The sequence below is a fragment of the Arabidopsis lyrata genome (genome assembly GCF_000004255.2).
Source record: "Arabidopsis lyrata subsp. lyrata unplaced genomic scaffold ARALYscaffold_9, whole genome shotgun sequence".
Taxonomy (NCBI): Eukaryota; Viridiplantae; Streptophyta; class Magnoliopsida; order Brassicales; family Brassicaceae; genus Arabidopsis; species Arabidopsis lyrata.
The window spans coordinates 1,204,278-1,228,013 of record NW_003302547.1 but is presented as its reverse complement, the minus strand read 5'-3'; the positions used below and the strand labels follow the sequence as shown (position 1 = coordinate 1,228,013).

Here is a 23,736-nt window from a genome sequence, read left to right as displayed (position 1 = left end):
AAATCTTAAAATTAACAAATCGAAATACAATTATTTAGTATTTTAATATACATTTTTAAAATATTTTTACGGGTTGGTCTAAAAACACACACTAATTTGAATATATATATATATATATATATATATATATTATACAAACTATTTGAAAGCAAACTTTTAAATTGACTCGAATTATATGTCTTTTAAATAAAAGTGTTATTAAAAGAAATAACAAAATGATGTTTAATTTTACGGGACATGATTATATGGTGGGACGGGTCGGATTTGGATTGATATTAATACGGGATAATATATCACGGGTGAAATCCTGGGATTAACAAATCAAAATACAATTATACAATTTTAAACACTAAACAAAACAAATACAACTTAAAATTTTCATTTTTAGTTACAACGCATGTGACTCGCAATGTACAACAAAAAATATTATATACAACAAATTTATCAGTTTATAAAAAGACAAAAAAATCAAATAATTAACCCGCGGTACACCGCGGGTAACAATCTAGTACCTTTTAGTATAAGAGCACATGTTTAGCTCACACTTTCTTTATGCAAAGATCATTGTTGTGATTCTTCTAGAACTTTCTGGTATTTTCCTCATCGTTTTGCTGGAGCTTCTCGTTGTGAGACTCTTGCAGGTGAGATGTGTTGCTGCGTTTCTTTGCGAATGTTGTAACAGAGTTATCAATAATACTATTTTGATCCTACTCTGTTCTTACTCTGTTTTTTTCGTTATCACTGGTATCAGAGCTAATCGGTGCTCGGAAAACAATCTGAAAATGGTGGCTGAAACGAGATCTAAAGCTTTGCGACCTGACGGTGGAGAAGAAGGAGATTCATCCGATGATCGTGCAGCTGAAACAACGTTGGAGTCAAAGATCGAGAAGATCCTCAATCGCACTCACGCGGTGGAGCTCAAGGTGGCGGATCAAAACAAAAAGCTGGAACAAACTCTCGCTGATATGTTTGACATGATCAAGATGATTCCGTCACAACAAGCATCATCCAGTGGAAAGAAGTGTGTGGAGAACAAACTTCCACAGGTATCAGGTGCGTCAGGTCTTTGCGATGATGGATCTACAATATCGTGGATCTAGATCATGTCTACAACAACAACGTGATCGGATCACGCGTATTGGTAAGGTCGATTTTCCTCGGTTTGATGGAGATAGGATAAGAGAATGGTTGTCTAAGGTTGAGGAGTTTTTCAACGTGGATTTCACACCTTTGGATATGAAAGTTAAGTTAGCTGCGTTGCATTTTGATGGAAGAGCATCTACATGGCATCAATCATTGATGCAGGAACTATGTAACAGGCGTTTGTTGCGTGATTGGGAAGCTTATAAGATACAAATCAAGGAGAGGTTTGAGGATGTGTTGGAAGATCCCATCGCAGAGCTCAAGCAACTTCAGGAAACTAATGGTATTGAGGAGTATCATGAGAAATTTGAGTTGATCAAAACAAGGGTAAACTTATCAGAAGACTATTTGGTGGGAGCTTATCTAGCTGGGTTGCGATTAGACACGCATATGCATGTCAGGATGTTTGAGCCTCGTTCTGTGAGGCAGTGTTTGTTATTGGGCAGATTATATGAGAAGGCACACCCAATGGCACTTAAGTCACACACAGCACAGTGGTGTAACAATAGGAGTTCTGGGAGTGGCTCTACAATCAAAACCACTACCAGGAGTCCACAGCCACAGGAGCAGTCAGGTGTCACTGAAGTCAAGAAACCAGCAAGGAAATTTTTGTCACATGAGGAAATGAGTGTAAGAAGAGCTAAAGGATTGTGTTTCTTATGTGATGAAAAATATACACCAGATCATTATTTGAAACACAAGAAAACTCATGTGTTTATGATTGAAGTAGAAGAAGAGTCAGAGGCTAGTGACAGTGAACCATATAACACTCCTGGTACACAAATGGTTCTACAGAGGGATGTGTGCAGGCCACAAGCTTCAGTCAGTGCAGTTTCAGGAGTGCCGGGTTATTCTACAATGAAAGTGAGGGGTATTCATGCTAAGAGGGTTCTGTTTGTGTTGTTGGACTCGGGATCAACGCATAATTTCATGGATCCTAAAACAGCTGAGTTGTTGGGAGTTAAGAAGAGAACTGCAGGGTCAACTCGGGTATCGGTAGCAGATGGTAGTCAGTTGAAAGTGATGGGAATGGTTGATCAGTTTAAGTGGGATTTTCAGGGAACAAAATTTCAAGCAGATTTCATGATAATTCCTTTAGGGGGATATGATGTGGTGCTTGGGGTACAGTGGTTGTCAACATTGGGAGACATAACTTGGAATTTGAAAAAGCTAGAAATGAGTTTCATGTGGGGTAAGCAAAAGGTACTTCTCCATGGTACAAAGCAAGGAAGCGTCAGAGAAGTCAGGAAGTTGAAATTCAGTAAGTCACAGGAGAATCAGATTCAGCTTTCTATGATTTGTGCTCAAACAGTGGAAGAAAGTACAGGAGAATGGAGTGTACATGCAATTACAGAAGACAACAGTGATGCCGGCTCTTTCACAAAGATTCACCAACTCAAAGCAGCCTACTCAGATATCTTTGCAGAACCAACTTCCTTACCTCCATTTCGTGCTAACCACAACCATAAAATACCATTAATTGAAGGTTCTAATCCAGTTAATCAAAGACCTTATAGGTATGCGGTTTATCAGAAGGATGAGATAGACAAGATTGTGGAAGAACTGTTACAAAGTGGTACCATACAAGCGAGTTCAAGTCCTTATGCGGCTCCAGTTGTTTTGGTAAAGAAGAAAGACGGCTCTTGGCGTCTATGTGTTGATTATAGAGGCCTTAACAGCCTAACTATCAAAGACAGATTTCCCATACCACTCATTGAGGACCTCATGGATGAGCTTGGGGGTTCATGTGTGTTCTCAAAGATCGATTTACGTGCTGGCTATCATCAGGTTCGCATGGATCTGGCTGACATTCATAAGACAGCTTTTAAGACTCATAGTGGTCATTTTGAGTATGTGGTGATGCCCTTTGGACTCACAAATGCGCCTGCAACATTTCAAGGCTTGATGAATGCGGTATTCAAAGATTATCTTCGCAAGTTTGTTTTGATATTCTTTGATGATATCTTAATATACAGCTCTTCAATGGAATCACACTTGACTCACTTACAACAAGTTTTTTCAAGAATGAAAGAACATTGCCTATATGCTAAGGAGAGCAAATGTCCTTTTGCTACAAATAAAGTGGAGTATTTGGGTCACTACATTGATGCAAAAGGAGTCTCTACAGATCTTAACAAGGTCAAGGCAGTCTCAGAATGGCCAGAACCCACAAATATCAAGCAGCTCCGGGGATTCTTGGGCTTAGAAGGTTATTACCGCCGTTTTGTCAAGAACTTTGGTACTATAGCCAGGCCTCTGACACTTTTAACAAAGAAAGAAGCCTTTGCTTGGTCTCCAGAGGCTGCAGAAGCATTTCTCCAGTTAAAAACTGCTCTGTGCAACGCTCCTGTCTTGGCTTTGCCTCTCTTTGACAAGCCTTTCCTGGTAGAGACAAATGCTTGCAGACAAGGAATTGGTGTTGTACTTATGCAAGAAGGTCACCCTCTTGCATACATCAGTCGCCATCTCAAAGGAAAGCAACTTAACCTCTCTATCTATGAAAAAGAGCTTTTGGCAGTTGTTTTTGCAGTCCAGAAGTGGCGTCATTACCTCCTTCCTAACCATTTTATCATCAAAACGGATCAAAGGAGTTTAAAGTACCTTCTGGAGCAGCGTTTAAATACTCCTATTCAACAGCAGTGGTTACCAAAACTCCTTGAATTCGATTATGAGATACAATATCGCCAAGGAAAAGACAATGTGGCAGTTGATGCCTTGCCTAGAGTCGATGGTGCAGAGATTCTACACATGGCTATGTCCGTCTTGGAGTGTGACTTGCTCAAGGATATTCAGGCTCATTATGAAACAGATGCTGAATTGAAACAATTAATATCTGACTTGGAGAAAGATCCAGCTGCAAGAAAGCATTATTCATGGACTCAGTCTATCTTAAGAAGGAAAAGTAAGATAGTGGTCCCTAATGATCTCAGCTTGAGGAACTCGATACTTCAGTGGATGCATTGTTCAGGTAGTGGTGGGCACTCTGGAAGAGATGCAACTCACCAGAAAGTTAAAGGGTTGTTCTATTGGAAGGGTATGGCTACTGACATTCAGGCTTATATCCGCGGTTGTGGCGTTTGTCAGCAGTGTAAATACGACACTGTAGCTTCGCCTGGCCTTCTCCAGCCACTCCCTATCCCAGACACAGTGTGGACTGATCTCTCCATGGATTTCATTGATGGCCTTCCAGTTTCTGCGGGTAAATCAGTGATCTTCGTTGTTGTTGACAGACTCACTAAGGCGGCTCACTTTATGGCTCTTGCCCATCCCTACACCGCAGTCACAGTGGCACAAGATTTTATGGACAATGTCTTCAAGCTCCATGGGTGTCCCAAGTCTATCATCAGTGACAGAGATACGGTCTTCCTCAGTAACTTTTGGCAAGAGCTCTTCTCTCTTCAAGGAGTTGATTTAAAGTTCTCAAGTGCTTACCATCCTCAAAGTGATAGGCAAACAGAGCTGGTTAACCATTGCCTTGAAACTTATTTACGTTGTATGTGCAGTGAGAGACCACATCTTCGGAGCAGTTGGTTGTCGTTGGCTGAATTTTGGTACAATACTAACTTCCACACTGCTATTCAAGTTTCCCCCTTTGAAGCTGTGTATGGGCAAGCACCTCCTATTCACTTACCTTACCTGCCAGGAGAATCAAAGGTCGCAGTGGTTGCAAGAAGTCTTCAAGAAAGGGAAGACATGCTCTTACTTATGAAATTTCATTTACTCAGAGCTCAACATCGAATGAAACAATCAGCGGATGCACATAGATCAGAAAGGAGATTTCAGATTGGTGACTCTGTCTTTGTCAAGTTGCAACCGTATCGTCAAGGCTCTGTGGTCATGCGCTCTAATCAGAAACTAGCACCAAAGTACTATGGAGCTTACAAGATCATTGACTGTTGTGGCACCGTCGCATACAAGCTCCTTCTACCACCAGGTTCTCTTATTCATTCTGTTTTTCATGTGTCTCAACTGAAAGCTGCAGCGGGCAATGTCTTGACCTTAACACAACTCCCTTCTATCATCTCGGACGTGTTTGTCAAGGAACCTGCAGTGATTCTTGATCGCAAAATGGTTAAACGCCAAGGACGAGCTGCTACAATGGTCCTCATCCAATGGACCAATGAATCAGTAGAAGAAGCCACTTGGGAGTATCTCTATGATTTACAAAAGAAGTTTCCTTCCTTTGAACCTTGTGGTCAAGGTTCTTCAAACGGGGGAGCTTTGATGTAGCTATCTTCTAGAAGCTTATACACCGCACGTGTGAAGGAGAAGAGCACGTGAGAATGGATGAGCTGGAGGTTAAGGATCAACTTGAGAGTTAACAGAGACGGAAGACGTTGCTGACGCCGTCAAATACCTTTTAGTATAAGAGCACATGTTTAGCTCACACTTTCTTTATGCAAAGATCATTGTTGTGATTCTTCTAGAACTTTCTGGTATTTTCTTCATCGTTTTGCTGGAGCTTCTCGTTGTGAGACTCTTGCAGGTGAGATGTGTTGCTGCGTTTTTTTGCGAACGTTGTAACAGAGTTATCAATAATACTATTTTGATCCTACTCTGTTCTTACTCTGTTTTTTCGTTATCAATTTTATTCGACAAATATTTTCTCAAAACGAAGAACCGAGGAACAAAACCAACTAGCACAAAACAAATCGAACCAACATGATGCTCAATTCGGTGTTGTACTCGTCCAGATATAAAAATAAATAAGAAATTAGAGAAAAAAATAAAAAAAATTTCTCAACTGTTAAAAAATACTAAAAAGCCTTAACTTTGCATCGAGTAAAATAATGCACTAACTTTTATTGACTTTTCATTTTAATCGTTATTTTGATTGACTTTCCATTTTAATCGCTACCTTTTGTTGATTTTGCCAAATAAATTACGTCTTTAACTTTACTAACAGAACAAATTATTTTCGTTGAGATTCTATATTAAACTACACAAAACAACGTCGTTTAGATTAAATATATGAAACTCAGAAATAATATTTGAACCTCTTATCTTTTAGATAATCCATAAATATATGAGAAATTCCTAAAAATAGCACTAAAACAAGTTTTATGGACAATAATAGCACACACTCCATAAACTTCCAAAAATAGCACTAGTTGACTTATTATGAAGTTTTTGTTCTAAAAATATTATCATTAGTTTCTTTTTTTAATAATACCACAATTTTTATATAAAATCTATTCAACCAAAATAAATTAGAAATCAATTTAAAATATTATATTTGGGTTTTCTATTTTCAATTTAGGGTAGATATTTCAACCATTTAAAAGAAATTTTGATTCATTTTAATATTAGTTTATGGTATTCTATTTGGGTTCCCTAATTCTAATTTAGGGTATATATTTCCACCATTTAAAAGTTATTTTTTATTTTTAATATTAGTTTGTAGTATTATATTTGGGTTCTCTATTTCCAATTTAGGGTATATATTTCTACTATTTAAAAGAAATTTTGATTCAATTTAATATTAGGTTAGTGTTTGCTCTCATTTTTATATCTATCTTATATTTTAACTAAGTTTAATTGATGTTTATAGTGCTATTTGTGGAATTTTAGAAATTTTATGCTAATTTTGGAAGAAAAACTTTTTTTGGTGCTATTTTTGTCAATTGCCCTATATATATTACCCATCAAGCTAAGTTGATTTTTTTCCTTAAACTACAAACATCCATATTTATGGTCTTTAATATATATTCTCCAAATTACAAAATTGGGGCTAAATCATTATGAGTTACTCTCTCATCCTATTTGTTTTAGATTCTCTTTAAAAATAAGACATATTTTGACAAATAAAAATGTTTTTGACATTTTTCTCATTTTTTATTTAGTAATTTAATAAACAACTACGTTTCCTAACTTTATAAGTTGGCAAAACTGGAATGAAGAAGACATTTTTTTTTTGGTAGGAGAGTGGGAGACAATGCCTCCCATAATTTATTGAAATAAAAATAAAAATTACATGCGAATATATCTCGGGCGCGCAGTCCCATTAGCGTCATCAAGAATAATCAAATTGAGAGCCTCTAATCTAGAATGAAACATATGAAAACCTAAAAGTAAAGAGAACGCATAGTTCGCTAACCCATCTGCAAGACGGTTAGCCTCCCTATACACGTGAACAATACAGACTATTCAGTCCCTCGATATGAAGCCATGGCACAGACGTACTAGCAACGACAGGGGATGAGAGTCATTTATCCCTGTCTTTAGAAAACCAACTACAATCTCTGAATCCACTTCCAGCTCAAGACGCGTTATTCCTCGCTCCCAAACTATATACAACCCATAGTACACTCCCCATAACTCTGCTAGCGGAGCTGAACAATTTATTCCTCGAATGAAGAAGACATTAGTATACTTGAACGTTATGATTTTTTTTTTTAATCTTTAGTGAAGCTATTTAATTTATGTATTGAATTTGTGTTATTTTAATTTTTTATTTATTTTAAATATAGTTCAGTTTTCTCATTATATATTTTAAATTTTATTTATATATTTCTATAACGTACTCGTTTTCTATAGTTTTTATAAAAATCGTTTCTGTAGTTCCACACACAGTTGTGTGTATCCGTTTTCTATTTTTTTCATGCAACATATAGAACACGGATCTGAAAATGTTTAATATTCTTTTACATTTTCTGCGCATATACCAAAGCCATAAGAACATGTCCAAAGATGGGTTCTTAGTTGGACTCTTAAGTGTATTTGTGTAAAAAAATAAATGCAAAATTGGGCTTAATACTAAGAGTTGTCTCTTATATAAGAGACCCAAGCCATGCTAAGAGATGGTGACGTGGCATCCTGTGAGTGGACAATGTAGAAAATATTAAACCGAAAATAAATCGATCCAGTGTTTCTCTCTCTCTCTTTTATGCGTTACTCTTTGACTGCGAAACCGGAAGCGATTCGACTCAAATCGGGAACAATCAAAGGAGACTCCGATTATTGTGACCTTCGACTCAAATATTAAACCAAAATTTTTTTTCTTTTTGTCGAGTTTTATCCACTTAAACACTTTGCTATATATTTGTTGTAACCAAATTTTTAAAAAACCAAAACACTTCAAATCTTGTAACTTTGAAATCTCGTAAATATGATGGTCACTAGAACTCGACTTCGTGATCGAGGTATGCATCAACAATTGAAATCTGATTTGGTTGAGCATATATGGACAAATTTTGGCAACAATCAAGTTTAAAACTATTAAGTTTTATGTCATGTATGTTATAAATTGTTTATCATGTATGTTTCAAATTTTATCATTTGCAATAATTATTAAGTTTTCTAGAAATTAAAATTGTTTAAATTAATTTTTTTCCTTTAAGAACTACAACTTAAAAGTAAGAACAGAATTAAGAGACTACCATTGATGTGAGTCTAAGGTTGTCTGGATAACTGGATTTAGTTGACAAAAAAAAAGGTTATCTAGATTGGACTCATTGATGAGCTAAAAATTTCGAAAATAAAACAAACCCAATAATTTCCAAAGCCCATTAACCCATTAACAACCTAAGCATGGGCAAATAAACTGAACCAAATGTACCGAACCGAAATCGAAGCAAAAAAACCGAACTGAACCGAACCGAAAATTTAAAAATAACCGAATGGATACTAAATTCTATAACCGAAATAACCGTAACCGAATCGGTACCGAACTGAAATATTTCGGATAACCGAAATATCCGAAATACATTTATATTTTTAAAATAATTAGTTATTTATAGACCAAATAATTAAAAATAATTGGAAAATATATAAAATAGTAAAAATACTCAAAAATAACCGAAATATATCCAAAAATATCGGAAAATACTCAAAAATATCCGAAAATACTCAAAAATAACCGAAATATCCGAAAATATCCTAAGCAAAATAACCGAATGTATACTAAATTTTAAAACCGAAAAAACCAAAACCAAACCGAAACCGAACTGAAATTTCAAAATATCCGAATGGATACTAAATTTTGAAACCGAAAGAACTGAAACCGAATGGACCCAACCGATAACCGAACGGTTAACCGAAAGCCCAGGTCTAAACAACCTCGTCAAGACGTCAATTCTTATCCCAATAGAATCTTCTGGTAAATACAACAGTAGTTCAAGGAGATTTTCGTCATTTCAAAATTTGTCAAAAAACCACAATATTTAATATCACTATTAAGGGACCACCGTTCCCTTCCCCACCACAACCAAGCATTTTCCTCCATTTTTTATTTTTCCCAATTTATTTTAATAATAATATATCGAAAATTTAATTTAAATCCAAAATCAATAATTATCCTCTTTAATATTTAATTTAAATAATTAATTAATTTTTTTTTATTTCCTTTCTTCTTCTTCTTCAATTTTTTTTTTCTTTCTTCTTCTCCCATGGCTTCCTAAGCAATCTGCTATTTCTCTCTCTCTTCTTCACCTATAGTTTATCTCTTATTCTCTCTTTTTTTTTTGGGTTTCTCTTAATTTTAATTTTCCGAAAACATAAACGACATTGATGATTCTTATAATTTCTTCATCAGATCCTTTAATTCTTCTCAAATTCTGATTCTCTCCGCATCAATGGTGAGGAACAATTCTACTCGATCATCATAGATTTTGAGCTTATTTTTCTTTATTTTGTTTGAATATTTTACTTTCATAAAAGTATTCTGTTCAAATTCTTATAAAACTAATCAATTTTTATCCATAAAAGTATTTACGAAAAAGAAACAAATTTTATAGATTATGTTTTTATTTGTTTTCTTCATGTAAGTTTTTTTTTTTTTTTTTCTGATTTGATTTGTTTTTGTTTATGTTTCTCAATTTTAACTCTGCAAATTCTTTGAATTTTTTTTTTTTCCAGATTCTTAATAACCGATCTAGATATGATTAAATCATCATTATTCAAAACAAAAGATTTTGTTTTTTTTTCTACAGAATTTGATTTGATTAATTTTTTTTTTTTTTTTTTTTTTGCAGATAACTTCGTAGTTGGAGATTCGTTGTGGATGAAGATTATTGATTGGTCTTTTATGTTTTGAACAATGTTGCTAACTTTTCAGATTAATCAGTCTTATGATGAGAAGTTGGTTCTTGATTACAATCTCTATATCATACTACAATCAACAAGTAAACCGTTTATGCAATCTTGTGGCGGTTCTTGTGTTCAAAGAGTAGATAACTATTCTTCAAGGTGGAGGTTATTAGAGGTCAATTGACGGGTTTTTTAATCGTTGTTGTATCGCCCCAATAAACGGAATCATGGAAAGGTTTGTTCTTGTTCTTGTTTGCATATATGTTGGACTTGTGTGGTTTTGAGAAAGTGATGATGGTACTTGTGGTTTTGGTCTATGTAGGTATAAGATTTTGGAAGAGCTTGGTGATGGTACTTGTGGTAGTGTATATAAAGCTGTAAACTTGGAAACATATGAAGTTGTAAGTTGCTGAAAGTTTCTCTCTTTCACTTGTCTAATGTTGTTGCTAATTCTATCTTACCTTATGTTTGCCTCAGGTTGCTGTTAAAAAGATGAAGAGAAAGTTTTATTATTGGGAAGAGTGTGTGAATTTGCGAGAAGTAAAGGTGCGGTGGCTCAGTAGTTTACTTTCTATAATCTCTATGTTTGTGTTCAAGGATGATGATGTAGTTTTACGTTTGCAGGCTCTTCGTAAGCTAAATCATCCTCATATCATAAAGTTGAAGGAGATTGTGAGGGAACATAATGAGCTGTTTTTCATCTTCGAGTGCATGGTAAAGGCGATCTCCGGTTTCTTTTCCTCTGTAGGATATTTTACTCTTATGTTAGAGAATATATTCTCATTGATCTTGGATAATGATTTGACTAGGACCACAATCTGTACCATATAATGAAAGAAAGGGAACGACCTTTTTCTGAAGGAGAAATTAGAAGTTTTATGTCGCAGATGCTGCAAGGGCTCGCACATATGCATAAAAACGGTTATTTCCATCGAGATCTGAAACCCGGTATGTTTTTTTAACTTTTATATTATACTAATTGAATTGTATTTCGCTCGTTGAATGTCTGACAAACAAGTTTTGTTCTGTTTCTGAAGAGAATTTGCTGGTGACCAACAATATCCTGAAAATTGCTGACTTTGGGCTCGCTAGAGAAGTTGCATCTATGCCTCCTTACACTGAATATGTGTCCACACGTTGGTAAGTGATTTCTCTTTGATATCACATTTGCATTCTTGCATGAATGTATGTGGTATCAGGTAAACGATAGACTAAATAACTTATAATTGGCTCTGATTGCAACAGGTATCGAGCTCCAGAAGTTTTGCTACAGTCTTCATCATACACTCCTGCAGTTGGTACGTTTGTGAATTCTTTTTGTGCTGCATCACATTTCAGTATCATGTCAAAAGAGTTTGGCTAATATTTAAAAGAACTGCAGACATGTGGGCAGTGGGGGCGATATTAGCTGAGCTTTACGCTTTATCTCCGTTATTTCCTGGTGAAAGGTGAATTCTTTTCCCTTTCACTTTGACCAAACATAATCTGCGCGTAGTTTTCTTGCGTTGATAATTTTTTAATCGCTGTGTAGTTTGTTGCTACTTAGTGTTCTAAGCTGAAGTGATTCTATCAGTACAATGAATTCTAATACTGCATTTTAGCTTGTATGGTCAAATCTGTGTATACACTTAAAAATAGACCATTCAGTGAAATCTGATATAATGATTTCCTTATGAGCAGTGAGATAGATCAATTATACAAGATCTGCTGTGTTCTTGGCAAGCCGGATTGGACCACCCTCCCTGAAGCGAAAAGCATATCTCGAATAATGAGTATTAGTCACACAGAAGTAAGAGTTCTTAATGAAAAGATAAGTTGCTTATTATAACTAATTGTACGTAAATATTGACGTTAGTCTTCGAATTTCTTGTGATAGTTTCCGCAGACACGAATTGCTGATCTACTCCCCAATGCTGCTCCTGAAGCTATTGATTTGATCAATGTAAGTTCTTGTGTTCACTCTTCCCGTGGATATTTCTTACCATTCTTCAGAAAGTTATCATCTTTCAATATCTTGACTTCGTATATTATTTGTATCTCTTTTGAATCCACAGCGACTTTGCTCATGGGATCCATTGAAACGACCAACTGCTGATCAGGCACTAAATCATCCGTTTTTCAGTGTAATTTGAAAATTGCTTTGCTTCTTTTGAATCAATCTCACACACTCTCTATATGTATAATCAAAAATGTATTGATCTATTCTGAACAGATGGCTACACAGGCTTCATATCCTCTCCATGACCTTGAGCTGAGGCTTAATAACATGGGTGAGGCTTTTTTCTTCATTTCTGCTTCATGTGTGCTGCTCATGACCGCAAAAGACCGCAAGAGTAATTCCAATTAAATTTGTCGTATTCTGCAGCGGCAATGCCTAATCTCGAGCTAAATCTCTGGGACTTTAATACTGAACCTGAGGAATGTTTTCTTGGCTTGACACTGGCTGTAAAACCAAGTGCTCCTAAACTAGGTAAGTAACTAAGTATCATTCCTTCGTGTAGAGTGGGTCACATTATTTGACACTAGTTGACATTGCAAGGATTCAAATCTTTGTTTTGCAGAAATGGTGCCGAATGTATCTCACGACATGAGCGAGGTAAGCTTAGACGCAATGAACGTCACTTAAAATAGGATTGTTAAACCTCGTATGAGTTGTAATGAATCCAACTGAATTTGTGGTTTACAAATGCAGAATTTTCTCTTTTTCCCCGGGGTAAATAATGATCGGGAACCATCAGGTGATGAGACTTAAACATATGATAAACTGCAGATTCGGTTATATTCTCTGGGATTAGTTGTTGAATATCTCTGTTTGAACATTTACAGTTTTCTGGTCTCTGCTCTCTCCTGATGAAAACGGCCTCCACACTCCAGTTGAATCATCTCCTTTATCTCTGTCCTTCAGGTGAGGTCTAGTCGCCTCTATCGATCCATTGAAGTTATGTGTTGACAAAATGCCTAATCAGTTTTTTTTCTGTTGTTGTTTTGAGCAGTCCAATGCAGCATCACACAACACTGGGACCTCCGCAGTCGACAGGGTTCACAATGACATCATCAGTGCAACCGAATATGTTGGACCGCCCGTGGATGGCTGTGTCTGCGCCATTTCAACAAAGTCATTACCTCTGATCTAATAAACCCATACCCTAGTAAAAAAGTAAATAACACAGAGGTTTCGAAAGATTTGAGTTAAACAAGATAGGAAAAACAAAACAGAGGAAAGTTTTTAGATTTTTCATTTTTGTCACCTATTATTGGTTCTTAACTTGTAAAAATTGAGGTTTGGGTGATGCACTTTCTTCTTAGAGCTTGAGCTAAATCATATCAAACAAATAATCTCCCAATTCTTGTCTCTGTATAATATATGAAAAAGAGAGAAATTTGCTTGTTTGTCTTTTTTTTTTTTTTTTTTTTTTCTGATATCAGAAGAGTTTGTTAACATTATTGTTGGAAGTTCCAACTTGGAACCCATAATAACCAAACAAATCATTCAAATCTTGATGTGTCCTTATCATAAATAATTATGTAATCATTTTCGTTTCATTAATGTTGGTTCCATCATATTTTAATATAAAGTCTTTAACTTGTGAATCTGTCTTATCTTGACGAAAATTTAAGAATATATTTATGTTAATTACGCTACTTATTTTAATCTCTCTTTATTTGATGTGAAATTTATTCCATAATTAGTAAAGAGAAGAAGTCCAACAAACAAACCAAAGATATTGAAAAAAAGAAAAAAAAAAGTCACTTTGGAGATAGAACAGAATATAAAAAGATTCTTTAAATAAACTTTTATCAAAACAAGATTCTGAATTTTTTACTAAGTCTTGAGAAATCTCTAAAACGAAGAACAAATAAGAAACCTTGTAGCCATGGGTGGTGATACTTTCAAAGATGGTAAATTTCTCTATATTTTTCTTGTTTCTTGAACTACTGTGTTTGCATGTTTGATTTAAAGAAAAATAAATGATTTTTAAGATTTTGTAGATGAAGAATCTTCAAGATCATCATCATCTCCTTGTTCTTGTTGTTTCAGGTATATTATTATTTAATCTCTATCACTAACTTTTGTTGAGTATGATCATAATCATAATCAAGAAAGTGATTATGGGTTGTTTTTTTTATTTGGTAGTGATGATTTAGGGTTTAAGGATGATGTTTCTGAAGATAATTTCGCAAATTTCTCTAATCATGTTACTGATTTGAGAAGAAGAGAAAAATCTTACCAAGAGATTCTTCAAAGTTATGATGTTTTGCTCAGAAGCAGCAAACGGAAACTTAGACAAGCCAGAAATGAAATTTTGAGGTTTTTTTTTTTTTTTTTTTATTATTCATTTTAATTAGGGAAAATCTGTGTTAATTAGTTCTACTTAGTGATCATACAAATTGAATTATGATATTATGGTTTTGCTTATTATTGTTTAATAATTCATAGATATACTCCTGGATCATGGTCTGATGTGAAACTGAGCGATTACGATGTTCCAAAGACGACATCGATCATGTTAGTTGGTCCGAAAGGAGCCGGGAAGAGTAGCCTTGTTAATAAGATTTCAAGAGTGATTGAAGACGATGAGTTTTTCCCAGCTAGAGCTCAGGAATCATGTATAGTATATTTTCCTCTAATCTCTAATATAGTTTATATTTTAAAGGTGAGATTAATGATGTTTTGTGCTCTCGAATCGCAGTTGGTACGCAGTCTAAAGGAGGAACATTCTTTGTTCAGGAATATATGATCCCAAGAGGAGGTTCTGCTTCCTTTTGCCTATATGACACTCGTGGCTTGAGCCATATCTCATCATCTGATAACACTCGTATGATTGAGCAGTGGATGACAAAAGGCGTGCATCACGGCGAACCTGTCATCTGGTTTCGATTCTACCTTGATTATTCTTCTTTAATCAGTTTTGTTTTGGTTACCTTACTGAGTTTTTATTTGCTCAGGACATCTGATAGTTCGGATTTAAAGGATAGACTCATCCGAGATGGTGGTACGGGTTATGAGAGAAGGAAAGTGAATTCCGTTATCTTTGTTATTAATGCGGTCGAAATCTTGAAATCGATGGAATGTGAAACAAGCTATGCTCATATGATATCCACGGCCTTTAACTGTCCGTTACTATCATTTAAAGGTTGGTTAGTCCATTTGAATAAACTTTAAGTTTCAAGATAGCCTTTTGTTCTTTAATCTCAAATAACTTGAATATGTTTTTTCAGATGACAAGCCAGCAGTAGTTATGACTCATGGAGATATGCTTTCACTAGAGGACCGTGCTCGAGTTCGAGTTTTCCTTGGAGAACTTCTTGGTATCCCACCTGCCAAACAGATATTCGACATTCCAGGTGACAAAACCATTTCAAGCACATTTTTCAGACGGTTATACTTCTTCTTGGTAATTGAAATGAATTGCATATGTTTTTATAGAAAGCCGGGACATAGCCACCGCGCTAACAATCTGCAACTTGCTATGCTATAGTCTTGACCATGCTGATAAGAATTTTGTGTTTCTTCCCAAAAGGAACTTCACCATATCAAAGGTTTCTGCTTAATCTTTAGTTCTTACCTCTCGATTTCAAAACATGATCGATCTGATAGATGGTTAGATCTCTTTCTTTTTCGGTTTGTTTTGGACCGGTTTAATTGATCCGGATTGAACAGCTATAGGAGACCATATATCGCAGTGAACCGGTTTAAATTTGGTGAATTAATTACTATTCTTATTTTTATTTTATTTTTAATTTGTGGGGGTGATATAATTAATTTCAGGTTGGAGGCCTCACAAAATGGATCATCTTATTAGACATAATATCAATTGCTCTGATTTTATTCATGGCATTGGCTTCAATCTGGGTTGTTACTCATAATCCCGTAAGCGGCCAAAAATTAGCGCATGAGGCTGAGTACAAACTGCTTACATTCCCAAGTCCACGGTTAAACAACCTCACACATGAGGCCCAGCCGATACGTCGCATAGTGCCTCAGCAGGTCATGGGAGGTCCAATCCTTGCATGCGTTCAACATCCTAAGTCTGAGTCTGTGCCTGAAAGTGACCATAGCATTGATTTGCAAATAGCGCAACGCTTATGGTTCGACGAAGGTAAAGTGACCGAGGTCGAACCAAGCTTTGATTGGCGAACAACTCGACGCTTGTGGTACGTTGAATGAAAATGTATGTGAGCGTTAACATCTTTATATGCTAAAATAAAGTTTGATAGTGTGGAAACTAGTAAATATAAAATAAGATGTTATTAAAAATTTGGACCGCATAAACTGTAAGGTCATGGATTTGTTTGGTTTTACCGGTTCAATGGGATTCACTTTATATATCGTATGAATAACATCATGAGGATTGTTATCTTTATTCTTACTCTTGCAATTTGTGTGGACATTCACAGTTAAATAATTTTATCAAATACAATAAAGAGTTAAAAGTAACCAACATGAATCTCAAAGAACACGTTATGCCTTAAACAAGGTTTGTCCAATCTCATTCTCATTAGAATCTAACCAGCTGGTTATATTTGACCGTACCAACGACATGAAACCAATAATGAACCGTACCAACGAACTGAAACCTAGCTTTTGTGATAGTGAAGAAGATTGGACCAGATCGGAGACGTAGCTTGGAGGCAAAGAAAGGTCGTGATTCTCGAAGGCTAGAGGCTCTGTTCCACAACTATCCGTCCAAAACCTGCAACTTCTCCCATTCCATACTACTAACTTTTTATCCAAGGGTTTGCAATTTAATAAGGTCAGCTTTTTTGTACAAATGTGGTAGACTCAATGTTTATTGATCGAGAAGAAGGAAGTTTAGGTGATACTTAAAGCTAGCCCCGAGATTGTTTCAAAATCCTTTGTAACACCCCGAAGAGCATTAGATACAGAAACCGCAGATCCTTGTAGGGAAATGAGTAAATCATCTTCAAAGACATAGGTGTGTTAGTAAACTGCAAGAAACAAATAGAGGCTAAATGCTGGAGTACAGAGAGTCAAGCCATCTAAGGTAAGATTCTGGCACTTGTAGACCTCTTAGACAGAAGAATATGAATTCCCACTTACTGTATCAAATGCTTTAGCAATGTCAACTTTATTAGTTATTCTCTTAGGCCCTTTATCTCTATGATCTCTGCTGCTAGCATAGAGTTTTCCACTAACAGTAGGGGTTTTAAATCTTGAGAAAAATGACCTTATAAAGAGTGTTACACAAGGAAAAAATTGACACTCGTGGTTTCTTTGGCACTAAGGTAAGAATGGTGGAGTTTATAGCAGTCAGCATAAAGGATGTTCTCAAGAAGTGGAGAACCCTAAGATTCCCCAAGAAGCTGTATAGAATCCTGAGGTAAGTTCATCTGGACCAGGTGAAGGATCTGATCGAGTTTTGAGAATTCCTTGACTCTGCTATGATATCCTTCCGCTAGCCAATTTATCCTTGATCTTTGACTCAAATAGGCCTCTTCTATGTGTTTCAGGTACTCCAAGTGGTCATGAGTACTTTCTTGCTTGTGGAAGGGGCATTTAGAGCTTGTATCTGCACAACATTTAACAACTCGTTAGTCACTCTCACTCTGCTTTGTATATCAGAAAATTGTCTTTGTATTTTACTAATGTTAAGGCATATATAGAATCTCATCTAATCTCATTGTAACTAAAACTTAATGTATGAATTATGAGCCCAAGCCCATGTAATTCAATCTCTCTCATACATGGTGGTTAGGATGGTGTTAGTGGATGCTACATTTTTAGTATAAAACAAGTTCTTTTGTAGCTAAATGCAGAGAAAGAGAGAGCAGAGAGGAACAAAAGGAGAGCATTGGATTTGAAGATTTGTTTTGTGCAAAAGACTGAAAGGTTACCTTCTCACCCTTCTCTTCTTGATAGTTGATATTCATCTTCTTCTTTGTTTTCCTCTTCCATTTATGTTTTCATGTTTTAGTTCTTTCTTTTCCCCTGTTTTTCTTCTTCCATGATTTCTTTACCCTCAATATCTATCTCTGTTTTGCTTTTCAACTTGTGTTTTTCTCTGTTTTGCTTTTCAACTTGTGTTTTTATTCTGTTGTGCTTTCCTATGTTATCATCTTGCATTTTTCGAGTTTAACTCTTTAACCGGTCTCTGTTTTTTTATATCCCCTAAAGCTTTGATTTTGACTCAATGGGTTTGGTTTCTAATGAGTTTGTGTACAATGGGTATGTTTAGTTTTGTCTCAGTTGATTCCACTTGTGCTATCCTCTGTTTTCGTCTTCTAATTCTTTTCTTTTCTTTGTTTCAGCATGTGGATCGGATTCACCCATTGGATTTTCCGTATTCCTAAGGATGAATACGAGGGGATGTTTAAGAAGATGGATGAGCTCTTTTTCCGTGTCGTCTCAGTTCTGACTCTGCCTCCAAGGAACTTTTCCAAGCCATGGGATTCGCTGATGAATTCGTCCCATCTGCTTACTTGGCCGTTGCTCATATCATCTTAACCTTTCTGGGCAATGACTTCAGGTATTTCGATGAAGTAGCCATAGTCTCTGGATTTGCCATGTGTATATGGCTGGTATTGGAGCTTTATTCCTACCAGACTGTAGTTCGCTTAGCCGTGTTCACATATTGGTTTTCAATAGTACTGGCCTCTCTGATGATCTCTGCCGCAATTGCCTACTACGTATACAGTTTCCGGGCTCACATAGCTCGTTTGGTTGGCGGCTCTTTGTTGGATTACATATCTGGATGGGTTGTATCTTCGCGGAGATATATTAGCCGCACTCTTCCACGTCTGTTCACTAATTTCATGCAGTTTCTTCGATTCGTCTGGGCTGAAGTATCGGCATTCTGGGTTCAGTTTTGGGAGAAGATTATTATTGCATTTGCTGTGTTGACAGCCGTTGCATTAGTATTAATTTACGTTTACATCTAAGTTTCTCATGCTACGAGTAAAAAAAGAACTGTCCTTAAAAAAAAAAGAACTATGTCCTTCTTATTATCCATTAATATAATAAGTTTTATTATGTTCCTAGTGCTACATGGAAAACTACTTAAATCAGTAGAGCCACAAATTTTACAATGTAGGTTTTTGTGCAAAAAAACTCTCCAATTTGTCTATTTTTGCAATTTTACCATTCATTTCCGGAAAATGCAGATTAATTCTACGAAATCTAAAATAATACGCAATATAACTCTTATATGTATCTTGTAAACGGCTTTCGGTCAAATACATTAGTTTTTTTTTAAATATTAAAAAGTAGAGTTCAATTCTTTATAGCGAGGACTTCGAATTGACATATTATTTGTTAAAATTTTACGAACTTGAAAAAATTTGACGGTAAAGAATATGAGTTACATTACTTATTATTTTAGACTTCGTATGATTAATATGCATTTTTCGGAGATGAAGAGTAAAGTTGCAAAATGGACGAGTTGGAGACACAAAACCCATAAATGTAACACAAAACAGAAAAGTAGAAAAGATACAAATGTTTGTAAAACCCAAAATTTTAACATTCTTTTTCTAAATTTAACAATTAAGAGAGAGAGAAAATTATTAAAATTACACGGTCCTAAATGGTTTTGTGTCTAAGGAATCTTGAAAATTTGAACACTCGTTATCTAAATGTAACAATTAAGAGAGAAAGAGAAAAATCTATATATATAATGGGAGAGTTTCTCTCCATCTAAGGTGTCCACATCAGCATCCATGTCATCATAATTTTTTTTTTTGTGGGTTCCACATATTTATTTATTAAAACAAAAACATTAAAACTAAACTAATTCACACATTAAATAAAAACAATAATTGACAAAAATTAAATGAAATATTATGAAAAACGAAAAAAATAAGTATACAACTTAAAATATGAAATTTTTGAATAGAGATTAAATATATATAAATTAGATCATTATATTTTAACATATAATGAGTAAATATTTTAAAATAGTTAGAGATACGAAAAAGAAACTTATCATATATTTTAATGGTACAAAATTTATTTTTTAAGAGTTGCCATTATTTAGTAGAGAAAAGGAAATAAGAGTTAAAAATACCAAATTTAAAGATTTTTACTTAAAATAGAAATCAATTCATTTCTGAAAAATAGACATTTAAAATTTGAGTACCGATTAAAAAATAAGAAGAATTTAGAACATATTATTATTTATAATTATAATATAATATAAGTAGTCAAATTAATAAATTTTCTATATTATAAATGTTTTCTAAATAAAAAAGTGAATACCTAAAGAAGAAAAACTAAATATTAATCAGTGTTTTTAGGAAATTCACATCGATTGAACAATCTAAGGGTGATTTGAAATAAAACAAAAACTATCCTAAACATCACAAATAAAAATAAAATAATCTTATCGAATAATAAAACTGTGTAATAATAATATTTGAGAATGTTATTTGGAAATCTATATATAGTAATGGTAGATTGAAGAGTTTTTCACTAGAAATAAAAATGATTTTGTTTTGTTTTTCAAAATAAATATATTTTAAAATTAGAATAATTTTTATGAGTTCGTAAGTGTCACATTTTATAAAAATAAACATTAAAAATACTATCTAAAATCATAATATATGTTAAATTATATATGTAGAAAGAGATTTTTGTATTTTTCAAATGGTCAAGATAAAGTGCAAAATTTCACGTTGAATTTCTATGTTTGTTAATAGGAATGAGTCCATATATGAGATTTGTTTTCTATAAAACAATTTTAGATGCACAAAACATGGTAAAAAACACATTATAACAAACATCTCCTCGGATTTCTTTTCTGATGTTCACTTTAATAAAAAGATCATGAAACTTATTAAAAATTTGAGTATTGAATGATATGAAGGAGAAAATAGAAACGATCTAAGGAGAAAAGAAAATAGATGTCGGAAGACGACGAGTGAATCATAAAAGAAAACGAGAAAAATTGTAGTAAAAAATGTGAGAAACTTTTTACTACTTTGGAAAGATAATGCACATGAATTAAAGTAAAATCTTTTAAAATTCAATTGATTATATTTATACTCAAAGAATAAAGTTTAAATTAAAATCCCGCGCAACGTGCGGGTACACCATCTAGTTATTAAAATTACACGGTCACAAATGGTTTTGTGTCTAAGGAATCTTGAAAATTAGAGACTCACCATCAATAAATCATTAGACAACTCAGAGAATGTGCCTTTAGTCAAGTGGTTAAGTCCATTTGACTCCGCCTTCCCCACTGGAGTTCGACTCCACTAAAAGTGTGATTGGCAAAATGGTGAAGAAATGAGTAGCTGAAAGCAGCTGAAGCGGGAGCGAAGAGCGGAGAGCGGGAGCTGAGAGCGGAGAATGATAGCATAGAGTGGTAAATAGAAGCGGGGAGCAGTGACCTAAAATAATCTTATAATATTAGAAAAAGAAAATAGAAATTTAAACATAGTTTAAAAGCTAAGAAACCACAATACCAAAATAGTTTGAAACAAAATATCTTATTTTATAGAAATTTGTAAAAAAATTAATATCTTATTTTAATATTTAAAAAGATCTGAATTTAGATTCACATTTTAACTGAGACTACAAAATTTTACGCGAAAACTATTTGAATTGATAAGCCTTTCTCATAAAAAAATATTTAATTTGATTTTCTCCAACTAATTACAAGATTTTGTGGATTTAAGTTGCGTTTTAACTCTTGAATTTAGAGCATATAACGCTTAGTGTTAAAAAACAGTTTCCAAATTTTAAGGAACCTCTTTTAATTATCTTGATTGGTGGTGATTCAGCGAGGAAAGTCTGTAACTTTCCTATAAACGTGTTTCCAATCACGCACTAAGTCGCGTTACCCCGCGTAGTAGGAATTGGCTATACATCGGGCCTTGTCGATCCAAAGGATGTAAAAAAAAAAAAACCATCATAGACAACTCATTTATTATAGGAATGACAATTTGAAATTTCCCTAGCTTTTTTGTTCCTAATTAAGTTTACCTTTTTTCTCATACATGCATCGAAAATATTTTTACCCAAATGAATTTGCTACCAAATTGCTACCAGAATACATAGACAATGCATGGATAAGATTTTTTTCTTTACCTATTTTAAAATATTTTTCTACGGGATGATCTTTTATTTTTAGGTTTTTCCTTCTTTTTTCTTTGCTTGCTTTCTTAAAAGTTTTTTCTACCCAATATGATGTGGTTATAATTTAGTGTAGAAAAATATCTTGTGAAATTCTAAAGAATGAAAAAGTTAGATTTGTTATAATACATCATATTGGACTTATAACCGGGCCCAATAAACCCATCAGGGTTATTCATTATGTACTCTAAAACCCTAGGTTTATATGCCTATATATATATATGTATCATTATTCATGGAATGGAATAAGATAACAATAAGTTTCACAACACGTTATCAGCACGAGTTTGCTCTTAACAACCCTAACCCTAAAAAAATCACAAAACACTGTTCACGCCGACACTGTTAATCGATACTGTTCATCAACACTGTTCGCCGATACTGTTCACGCCGACACTGTTCATCGGTACTGTTCATCGACACTGTTCATCGGTACTGTTCATCGACAGCGTGAGTTACCGAGGTCTTAAGCTCCCGGTTCAATCCGTTCAACCCCAATTGGTGAAAGGTAAAAACAAAACCTTAAAAGCTTAAAGATCAAAAACCTTGTATTACTTAAACCTAACACTCAAAATCGAAAACACTAAGCCATGGCCGAAATCTTAAAACCTAAATCAAATCAAATCCAAAACCGCAATTTTCGTGTATCCCCTAAACCGGAAATCATTCTTGGTTAACTCCTAAACCCGAATATCAATTCGGTTCATCGGTTAAACCGATTATCAAACCGGTTCCAAAAATAATAACCGGATCTCAATCTGGGTAAACCGGTTCAAACTGGTTATTCTAAACCGGAAATCAATTCGGCCCAAACCGGAATCTAATATTCCGGTCCAACTTTAAACCATTAAACCGAACTTATGTTCCGTATCCTTAAAATTTACGATTCCCGAGAAAGTTTCCTAAAATAGAAACTTTCCTCATTTAGAAAGTTTCCCAAATTAGAAACTTTCCTCATTTAGAAGGTTTCCTCAAATAGAAACTTTCCTCATTTAGAAAGTTTTCCTCAAATAGAAACTTTCCTCATTTAGAAAGTTTCCCTCAAATAGAAACTTTCCTCATTTAGAAGGTTTCCTCAAATAGAAACTTTCCTCATTTAGAAAGTTTCCCTCAAATAGAAACTTTTCTCAAATAGCAAATGACCCGGAATGAAAACTTTCCTCATTTAGAAAGTTTCCCACATTAGAAACTTTCCTCAAATATAAAGTTTCCTCAAATAGAAAATTTAATTATTTTCATATAACTATCCTTTTAACAAACCCCTAATGAAATCAATTTCATGTTTCAGATGTCAAACATTCAGAAAGTCGAGTTCGAGGCCCTCAAGGTCTCCGGTGAAAACTATCTCGAATGGGCCCTGGACACCAGGATTTTACTCAACTCAAAGGGACTGGGTGAGTGTATCAAAGCGGATAACACCGCATCTGATAAAGACCGGTCCCAGGCGATATTTCATATCCGCCATCATTTGG

The 23,736-nt window shown here is 34.6% G+C and overlaps 2 protein-coding genes across 3 annotated transcripts; both read left to right on the top strand.

The window, feature by feature from the left end:
* Window positions 1-9,535: 9,535 nt before the first annotated feature.
* Window positions 9,536-13,564, top strand: LOC9299356 (serine/threonine-protein kinase MHK). The gene is made up of 18 exons (XM_021020105.1): window positions 9,536-9,719; window positions 10,116-10,405; window positions 10,493-10,571; window positions 10,648-10,716; window positions 10,795-10,884; window positions 10,980-11,118; window positions 11,208-11,310; window positions 11,416-11,468; window positions 11,552-11,618; window positions 11,851-11,959; window positions 12,047-12,112; window positions 12,225-12,293; window positions 12,383-12,440; window positions 12,536-12,640; window positions 12,732-12,766; window positions 12,863-12,908; window positions 12,997-13,075; window positions 13,164-13,564. The coding sequence occupies exons 2-18, from the start codon at window positions 10,398-10,400 to the stop codon at window positions 13,297-13,299; spliced, it is 1,311 nt and encodes a 436-aa protein (XP_020875764.1). The 5' UTR covers window positions 9,536-9,719; window positions 10,116-10,397; the 3' UTR covers window positions 13,300-13,564.
* Window positions 13,565-13,871: 307 nt separating this feature from the next.
* LOC9299355 lies at window positions 13,872-16,500 on the top strand. 2 transcript variants are annotated; one of them, XM_021020103.1, is made up of 9 exons: window positions 13,872-14,070; window positions 14,152-14,209; window positions 14,306-14,479; window positions 14,609-14,778; window positions 14,862-15,042; window positions 15,118-15,305; window positions 15,391-15,516; window positions 15,599-15,711; window positions 15,941-16,500. In XM_021020103.1, exons 1-9 carry the CDS (start codon window positions 14,046-14,048, stop codon window positions 16,337-16,339), a joined length of 1,434 nt encoding a protein of 477 aa, XP_020875762.1. In that variant the 5' UTR covers window positions 13,872-14,045; the 3' UTR covers window positions 16,340-16,500. The 2 variants fall into 2 exon arrangements, with proteins under 2 accessions (XP_020875762.1, XP_020875763.1); XM_021020104.1 differs by having other exon boundaries at window positions 13,891-14,070; window positions 14,161-14,209.
* Window positions 16,501-23,736: the final 7,236 nt, after the last annotated feature.